This window comes from Microtus pennsylvanicus, chromosome 5 (assembly GCF_037038515.1).
Source record: "Microtus pennsylvanicus isolate mMicPen1 chromosome 5, mMicPen1.hap1, whole genome shotgun sequence".
NCBI lineage: Eukaryota > Metazoa > Chordata > Mammalia > Rodentia > Cricetidae > Microtus > Microtus pennsylvanicus.
Genome location: NC_134583.1, coordinates 45,522,507 through 45,530,389, shown reverse-complemented (window position 1 = coordinate 45,530,389; position 7,883 = coordinate 45,522,507). Strand labels below are relative to the sequence as shown.

At 44.2% G+C, this 7,883-nt stretch overlaps 1 protein-coding gene across 3 annotated transcripts in view; it reads left to right on the top strand.

The window, feature by feature from the left end:
• LOC142849492 (tripartite motif-containing protein 30A-like) overlaps nucleotides 1–7,883 on the top strand; it is a 77,954-nt gene that overhangs the window by 62,432 nt on the left and 7,639 nt on the right. For 2 of the 3 annotated variants that reach the window (XM_075971728.1, XM_075971727.1), the window contains exons 2-4: nucleotides 4,398–4,845; nucleotides 6,787–6,882; nucleotides 7,282–7,512. In XM_075971728.1, coding sequence (XP_075827843.1) covers nucleotides 4,426–4,845; nucleotides 6,787–6,882; nucleotides 7,282–7,512 — 747 coding nt within the window. In that variant the 5' untranslated portion in view covers nucleotides 4,398–4,425. Of the gene's footprint in view, nucleotides 1–4,369; nucleotides 4,846–6,786; nucleotides 6,883–7,281; nucleotides 7,513–7,883 lie in introns of all 3 variants that reach the window. The other variant, XM_075971726.1, reaches the window with a different exon arrangement.

Below are 7,883 nucleotides of genomic sequence, written 5' to 3'. Positions count from 1 at the left end.
AATTGAAGCAGTGCTCAGTCCAGGTTGAGATTACAGCTACACAAAAGGCCAGAGGATCAGAAATGAGCCTCATTTATAAAATATTTTTTAAAATGTTTGTGACTTAGCTCAGGGGTAGGCTCTTTTCAAGCCTTGGGTCCAGTTCCAAGGGAAGGGGGCCTTCGAAGATGGGCAGACGAAGGACAAGGAGACTAGCTAGAGTAGCATATCTGAAGATTCTCCCAGAAGTGACCGCTTTCCTGTTGTCTCTCAGAGAGATGATACATTTTTGTTGCCCAGGCTGGCTCAGTCGGCCCCCATCCCCAGGCCCCCATCCCCACCTCCAGTCACTAGAGAGGCAGGTGCACATTACTGCTGCCACCCCCTTTTCTACCTCTAAATAATGGAAATTAGATTCTTGATTGGTTTGGAAAACGTCTAATTATAAAAGATCATGAGAACCATGAGATTAACCAGTTTGATCAGGGATTTCATGGTTTTATCAAAACTAATCTGGGCACCCAGGAGACGTCGACGAACCTTATGATCCTGTTGGTTTGTTTATTTCATTGCATATTGTGCCGGTTGGGCAGATAGCACATGCCATTAATCCCAATACTAGGAAGGCAAAGGCAAGAAGATCTTTGTGAGTTTTAGTCCAGCCTGATGTACATAGATGTTCCAGGGCAGCCAGGACTGCATAGTGAAAATCCTGTCCTCAAATGAATTGGAAAGAGAGAGAGAGACCCACAACACACACACACACACACACACAGAGAGAGAGAGAGAGAGAGAGAGAGAGAGAGAGAGAGAGAGAACAACTGAGATGATGATTCCTTACATTTTCCTAGAATCTTTCTGTTCTTTTTGTTGTATTTCTGTTTTCTGCATTCTCTTCCCATCATATAAGTTTTGGCTTAGTCTTCTTTTTCTACTTCCCTGAGGTCAAGAATTAAGTAATTTACTTGAGACTTTATTTGTTTTTTATTTATTTAATGTAATTTTGTCCCAGTGGGCTTCCCTCTTAGACTGTCTGCAGTACCCAATGGAATTCCTTGAGATGAATGCTTCTAAACCTCTTTTTGATTTTTTCTTTGCTCATTAGTTTAGAGAATGTTGTATAATTTCCATGTGTCTGTGAGTTTTCCCCAAATCCCTCTTGTAGTGATTTCTAGTTTTATACCACTGAGGTTAAAGAAGATATTTCATTTCGGTCTTCTTACATCATGAGACCCAGTCTTGTAGCCCTGAGGTTCCTTCTAGAGCAGTGTTCACGTGTGTGTGTGTGTGTGTGTGTGTGTGTGTGTGTGTCTGTCTGTCTGTCTGTCTGTTTGTCTGTCTGTCTGTCAGTGGGGGGAGTGTCCTGTGCATGGCGGGGTAAGTGCGATCCCTTGCTGAGTTCTTGTCTGCCTCCTCTCTGTTTCATTTCCTTGTGGAACACTTAGACTGAGTATACTCATTTTCTAAACAGTGCCCCTTTGTTCTCTCTGTGACCTCTGTCTTTTGCATGATACTTTGAGATAGGTATATTTATTTATCTTTTTATACTAAAAAATATTTTCAAAAATGTGATCATATTCTTTCCCCTTCCCAGCTTCTTCCAGATTCTCCCCTTCTTTCCTCCCATCCAACTTCATACCCCTCCCTTAAAATTTGGAAATGAGTTTTCTTCAGTGCTCACTGTGCATATCAGTAAAACTCCAAGGCTAGCCTTGTGCTCACTGGGCACATCCACACACTCCAAGGTTAACCTTCCTGAGAAGATTATTGTTACTGTCGCAGGAATATCCACTGCCCTGTGGCTTTGATTCCTAGCGAAAGCATGAGTTTGGCATCCTCGCCTTTTCAAACACTCTTGGGGGCACACATCTTCTCTTTCCCTTCAACTTTGCATCATGAAGTGATATAGCAAGATGACCTCAGAAGCCACGTGTGGTGGCAGACAGCTTTAATCCCAACCAGCAGATCCCCGAGTTTGAAGCCAGTTCAGCCTATTTGGGGAGTTGTAGGCCAACAGGGCTACACAGTGAGATCCTGTCTTCATTTAAAAAAAAAATGCTTACATAAAAGTAAGCAAAAACAGGAGAATGAAGAGCTCACTAGATGTGAGTCGTTCTGTCTTAGACCTGTAAGAAATAAATCTCTATTCTTTATGAGTTACCAAGTTTCATGTAATCTGTTATAGCAGTATAGACAGATGCAGTGGAAGGCCGTGATAGCCCATTATGGAGGGGTCCGTGTGCAACAGCAGTGAGGACCTTGGAATGGGGGGCCTCAGTTGTGGCTGTGACCCTGAGAGATCTGGACCAGTGTGGTTGGCAGTGCCGTGCTGTGGAAGATAGTGTAGCAGACTCCTCAGATCTCAGGAGGTGGGATGCTGAACAGAGATGGTGGCTCCTTGGGAAGGAAGACTCAGGCAATTTTCAGGGGCAAATTATGGTTTTGAAGAGATGGGGTCTCAAGACACATCATCATAGGAGCCAGACTGCCATAGCTTAACCAGGGCTCTTTTTCCATGAGAAGTGGGCCCTGTCAGGTTGGCACTGGGAGAGACAGCTTCATGGCTCAACCAGATTCTGTTTTGCTGGAATAGCAGGGCATTCTTACCAGTAATTAGCATTGGTGGGATTTTTTTTAAATATTTATTTATTATGTATACAATATTCTGTCTGTATGTAGGCCAGAAGAGTGCACCAGACCTCATTACAGATGGTTGTGAGCCACCATGTGGTTGCTGGGAATTGAACTCAGGACCTTTGGAAGAGTAGGCAATGCTCTTAACCACTGAGCCATCTTTCCAGCCCTAGCATTGGTGGGATTTAAAAATTATATTTATTTATTTATTATTTATACAATATTCTGTCTGTGTGTATCCCTGCAGGCCAGAAGAGGGCACCAGACCCCATTACAGATGGTTGTGAGCCACCATGTGGTTGTTGGGAATTGAACTCAAGACCTTTGGGAGAGCAAGCAGTGCTCTTAACCTCTGAGCCATCTCTCCAGACCCAGCATTGGTGGTTTTGCACTAACTTTAGGAAAGAGCTTCAAGTTTGTTACCTGTTTCAGAATCTGATACCTAGACCTTCATTTGAGAAGTGCCATGTATTCTGTCTCCTAGAGGCTGCTGTACCACCAGACACTGTCCAGCTCTCTGCATACCAGCCACACTGGCAGCTCCAAACTAGAGAAGAAGCCTGAACTTCTGTGGCAGGATGCATTTCTCTTTGTCCCATAATTCCTTGTTAATTGTTAACCTTCATTTAAACTCTTGTGTTTTGAATTTTGGAAACTTGGACAACCCCATTTCTACCATTGTTTATGTTACACTTTGTGCACACCTCTAGTCTTGTCTGTCTTGTCTGTTAGTTCTGATTTTAATTACTTGTTATTTTGGTTTTTGTATATGCAGTGCTTGTGACCAAACCTTGGACCTTGTGCATTCTAGGTTAGTACTGTGTATTGGAGCTATTTCCCAGGCCCTTTATTCTCAGAACTCAATATAGGATAACTGTAATTAAATGTTTAGATGCATAACTGTAATTAAATGTTTAGATGCATAACTGCAATTAAATGCTTAGATGCTTGTTACTTTTGCTTTTGTGTGTGTGTGTGTGTGTGTGTTTGTGTGTGTGTGTTTGTGTGTGTGTTTTAAGGCAGGTTTTTTTTTTTTTTTTTTGCCTTTTCGAGACAGGGTTTCTCTGTGGTTTTGGAGCCTGTCCTGGAACTAGCTCTTGTAGACCAGGCTGGTCTCGAACTCACAGAGATCCACATGCCTCTGCCTCCCGAGTGCTGAGATTAAAGGCGTGTGCCACCACCGCCCAGCTAAGGCAGGGTTTATCTGTATAACACCTGTAGGTGTTCTGGAACTCACTCTGTAGACCAGGCTGGCCTCAAACTCACAGCTCTGCCTGCCTCTGTCTCCCGAGTGCTGAGGTTAAAGGTGTGCGCCACCAAGACAGGTTTACTTTTGCATATTTATCTAGTTGTTCATATTGTTTCTCTCTCTTAGCTTCTTTGCCTTATGCTATTGTGGTCATGGCCCATCCTTGATATCTGCATAGTCAGTGTTCATTCTGTTCCTCCCTTTCTTTTTTTCTTTCTTTCTTTCTTTTTCTCTTTCCTTCCTTCTCTCTCTCTCTCTCTCTCTCTCTCTCTCTCTCTCTCTCTCTCTCTCTCTTCCTCTTTTTTTTGTTTTTTTTGAGACAGGGTTTCTTTTCTCTGTGGCTTTGAAGCCTGTCCTGGAACTCGCTCTGTAGATCAGGCTGTCCTCAAACTCACAGAGATCCGCCTTCCTCTGCCTCCCAAGTGCTGGAATTAAAGGTGTGTGCCACCACTGCCCAGCATTTCTCCCTTCTTACTTGTCCCTCTTTTCATCTTCTCAATCATGCAGGCTCCTTAGCAGGCGTGTCAGAAGTCAGGACAGGCAGACCCAGGATCACAGCAATTATGGCTTCAGAATTCATGATGAATGTCAAAGAGGAGGTGACCTGTCCTATCTGTCTGGACCTCATGGTGGAGCCTGTGAGTGCAGATTGTGGTCACAGCTTCTGCAGAGCCTGCATCACACTGAACTATGAGTCCAGCAAAGACGAAAAGGGTGAGTTCATCTGCCCTGTGTGCCGAGTGAGTTACCTGTTTGCGGATCTGAGGCCTAATCGGCATGTGGCCAACATAGTGGAGAGGCTCAAGGAGTTCAAGTCCAGCCCAGAGGAGGAGCAGAAGGTGAATGTCTGTACAAAGCATGGAGAGAAACTCCAGCTCTTCTGTGAGAAGGACAAGGTGGCCATCTGCTGGCTTTGTGAGAGATCTCAGGAGCACCGTGGTCACCAAACAGCTCTCATTGAAGAGGCAGCCCATGAGTACAAGGTAAGAAATGGGAGGAGATTGTGGGAAATAGAGCAAGAAGCAGAACCTACCATAAAATCTACTTCTTGTGCCCATTCAGTTACTTGATCATTGTGGAGTAGAGGCCTGGGGTTTCATTCCATCCTGGTACCTTCTGAGGCCTGAAAGCATAGGACTATCCCCTGAGCTTTAATCTTAAGAGAATCTACCAGGGCTCAAACTCTACAACAAGAGCAAATGTTTTTACATTTTTGTTACATTGTTGTGTACGGTTGAGATTTTTTTTAAATATTTAATTATTTATTATGTATACAATATTCTATCTGTATGTATACAATATTCTATCTGTGTCTGTGTGTCTGCAGACCAGAAGAGGGCACCAGACCTCATTACAGATGGTTGTGAGCCACCATGTGGTTGTCGAGAATTGAACTCAGGACCTTTGGAAGAGCAGGCAATGCTCTTAACCACTGAGCCATCTCTCCAGCCCGAGATTTTTACGTCCAAGAGAAGCTCTGATTCTTCTTTGGTTGTCACAGTCATTGAGACGAGGGCTGGAGAGATGGCTGAATTCCTTGTTGCTAAGCGTGATGACCCGCGCTCTAACCCAGAAACCACATGATTGAAGGCGAGAACTGATTGTTGCAAGTTGTTCTCTGATCTCTACATGCCTGGGGTAGCACAAGTGTGGGCATACACAAGCACATGCCCGCACGCACACATGCACACATACAAAATGAATTAGGCCGGGCGGTGGTGGCGCACGCCTTTAATCCCAGCACTCGGGAGGCAGAGGCAGGCAGATCTCTGTGAGTTCGAGGCCAGCCTGATCTACAAGAGCTAGTTCCAGGACAGGCACCAAAACTGCAAAGAAACCCTGCCTTGAAAAACAAACAAACAAAAACACAAAATGAATTAGCTAGTTAAAAAGACTAAATGAAGTAAGTTGTTATACCTCATTTCTTCTTTCCTTGCTATCAGTTTTTTACACATTAGTGTAAAAAAATAAATCAGTTTAACTGGGTTTGGTAGCAGATGCCTGTAATCCCAACATTTCTGAGGCAACTGGAGCAAGGATTCTTTACATAATGAGACCACGTTATTATTAATTTATTTGCTTGCTTGTTTTTCTCTCAGTTGCCCTGGCTGTCCTGGAACTTGTGGCTTTGAACTCAGGGATGCACTTGCCTCTGCCTCCTGAGTGCTGTTATTAAAGGCATTTACCACGCTGCCTGGTTTGATAACACCTTTTTAAAAGAGGATAGGAGGATGGGGAATCTTTTTGAGTTGATGGTGACCTTATGACTCTCTTCCAACTCCTAGACTAACTTGATTTTGCCCGTTTGCCTTCTTTTCTTTTTTAAGATTTTATTTATTTATTATGTATACAGTGTTCTGTCTGCCTGCAGGCCAGAAGAGGGCACCAGATCTCATTACAGATGGTTGTGAGCCACCATATGGTTGCTGGGAATTGAACTCAGGACCTCTGAAAGGGTAGACAGTGCTCTTAACCACTGAGCCATCTCTGCAGCCCTCCTGTTTGCTTTCTTTTTCATGTTTATTATCTATTTGCTTTTAATAGATTTAAAAGTTCTATGTGTAGCCGGTGGTGGTGGTGCACACTTTTAATCCTACCACTCAGGAGACAGAGGCAGGCAGATTGGCAGATCTCTGTGAGTTGGTGGAGAGTCTGGTTTACAGAGCTAGTTCCAGAATAGCCAGGGTGATACTAAGAAACCCTCTCTCAAAAAACAAAAACATCATAAAACATAAAAAGACAAAAATCATATATGTATATATGAATATATATATGTTATGTACATAATTTATATCACATTCCTTTAAGGAGACGTAACGGTCTAAGGCCTCCTGTCTTTCCAGAAGAGTTTCTTGGCCTTTGGCTAGGAGCAGCTGTCCTACTAAAGCACACAGCTTGACTCTGCTACAATTCCTCTCTCACAGGGAAAGCTCCAGGTGGCTCTGCAAAAGCTGATGTCAGACAAGAAAGAAATAGAGAACTGGAAAGATGACCTTCAAAAGGAGAGAACTTCTTGGGAGGCAAGTGGGGACCCTACCCCCTAAGGGAGTTAGCCTGATGCCTGGGAGGGACCTGGGAGAGAAGCTCCCTGGCTTTTCATTCCCTGGAGGCTGATGGGGACAAGAGGCCTTGATTTGTCCTCTCTGCCTGTTTCCTTGGAGCTGAGACTGCACAGAGAGTGCATGACAGCTGAGCCTGGCTGTGTGAGGAGCTGACACCATGGGGGCCTGGTGAGAATGGCTCTGAGTCCTCGGACTTTCTTCTGTGGTGCTTTCTGGAACTCTCACTGTTGGGAAGATGCTTGGGAATGGGTAGATCATGACAGACAAAACAACAACAACAACAAAAAACTTCCACTAGCACATTTTGACAGGCTGAATAATTCTTCCATTATCTTTCCATTCTTCTTATCTCTGAAGAATCAAATACAGAAAGATGTAGAAAATGTTCAGACAGAATTTAGAAGACTAAAAGACATCCTGGACTCTGAAGAAAAGAATGAGCTGCAGAAGCTGACACAAGAGAGGGAAGACATTCTGAGCAACCTGTCAGAGTCTGAAAGTAAGCATGCCCAACAGAGCAAGTTGCTAGGAGACCTCATCTCAGATGTGGAGCGTCAGCTGCAGTGCTCAGCCATGGAGATGCTGCAGGTAAGGCCGCAGGATATCGGCGTCTGAGAGTCAGGACACCTGGAAGCCATTCCCCTCCCTCTGTACTGCTGTGATCTCCCTGGGGAGGACAGTAGGGCTCTCTGGGCTCTCCCTGAACTCCTTCCAAACCAGTTTCATAGGCTGGGAAATCATTGCTTGCATAAATGACAAGGAGTGGAATCTTTTTTATTTAGTTTATCAAGTACAGCACAGAAGATAAAGTTTGGGGAGAAGCTCTGTTGAAGGCATGGTTATGCATGGCACCTGCTCTTTCTGAGCGGAGCTGTGTGTTGTTTAAGTACCACATTAACTCCAGCTAGGCACTGGCAAGCAAGAAACTTGTAGTTATGAGAGGTGTTTATGTCGTCCAC